General features: G+C 63.1%; 1 protein-coding gene across 1 annotated transcript in view; it reads right to left on the bottom strand.

The window, feature by feature from the left end:
* PGLYRP1 (peptidoglycan recognition protein 1) overlaps positions 1-638 on the bottom strand; it is a 3,735-nt gene extending 3,097 nt beyond the window's left edge. Inside the window, exon 1 of the mRNA XM_039245035.1 lies at positions 204-638. Coding sequence (XP_039100966.1) covers positions 204-499 — 296 coding nt within the window. The 5' untranslated portion in view covers positions 500-638. The remainder of the gene's footprint in view (positions 1-203) is intronic.
* Between the last annotated feature and the right edge of the window lie 341 nt (positions 639-979).

The following is a 979-nucleotide window of genomic DNA, read 5'->3' as shown; positions in this document are numbered from 1 at the left end:
CCCCCCCCCCCCCCCCGTCCCCAGGGCCCTGTGCCGCCCGCACATGCGCAGTGCTGGGTGCCGACCGGGGAGAAGCGAAGGCCACGGAGAGGCTGAGACCGCGGCCCAGGGCCGCAGCCCGGTGGCTCTAGATCAGGCCCCGAGGTCGGTCGCTCGGGCCTGCACACCTTTCAAACCTACGCCCGTCCCGGCTCCGCACTCACTTGTAGCCCACATCACACCAGTCCAGCGCCCTGGAATGGTAGGTATGCACGTTCTGGACCTGCTTCATGCACGAGGCCGGGCTGTCGCAGTGGCTGCCCGCCGTGTGCGACACCACCACGTAGAGCACCGGCAGCTGTAGCTTCTCCCCGCACTTGGACGCGGGGGCCTTCCATTCTCTCCGCGGCACGACGGGACAGCAGGAGCCCGGGCTGTCTTCTCCGGGGGCGCCGAGGCCGAGGCCGAGGCCGAGGAGAGCGAGGAGGGCGCAGGCCAGCAGCGCGCAGCGGCCGGACATGGCGGGCGGGGCGCCGAGGGATGGCTAGGAGCTCGTGGCTGGCGGGGCCGCCTTTATCTGCTGGGGCCAGGAGGTAGGGAAGGCCTTGCCTCATCGGGGCAGGAGGGTCACCCTGGACCCCAGATTCCACTTCCTTCTGTGGCACGGCCACAACAGGATGCGGTGGAAGCCGGGGCCTCATCCCTCTTCCTCCCGGAGGGGCTGAGGTAACAGAAGCTCCTCCCTTTCTTTTGTAATTGAAGTATAATGAACATACAATTTGATGTTCGTTGTAGGTGTACAACGTAGTGATTCCACAATTCCGTGCCTTACTCAGTGCTCACTGTGATAGGTGCAGCCACCGTGGCCAAGCAATTGTAATCTTTTTTTTTTTTAAGTTTATATATTTAGAGAAAAAGCAAGCACGTGAGCGGGGGAGGGGCAGAGAGAAAGGGAGGGAGGGGGGGTGGAGAGAATCCTAATCAGGCTCCACCTTCTGAG

This window comes from Hyaena hyaena, unplaced genomic scaffold, assembly GCF_003009895.1.
Source record: "Hyaena hyaena isolate Hyena2069 unplaced genomic scaffold, ASM300989v1 scaffold_9, whole genome shotgun sequence".
In the NCBI taxonomy this organism is placed as follows: Eukaryota; Metazoa; Chordata; class Mammalia; order Carnivora; family Hyaenidae; genus Hyaena; species Hyaena hyaena.
Note: the sequence above shows the minus strand (reverse complement) of the source record. Positions and strands in the feature narration are given on the sequence as shown.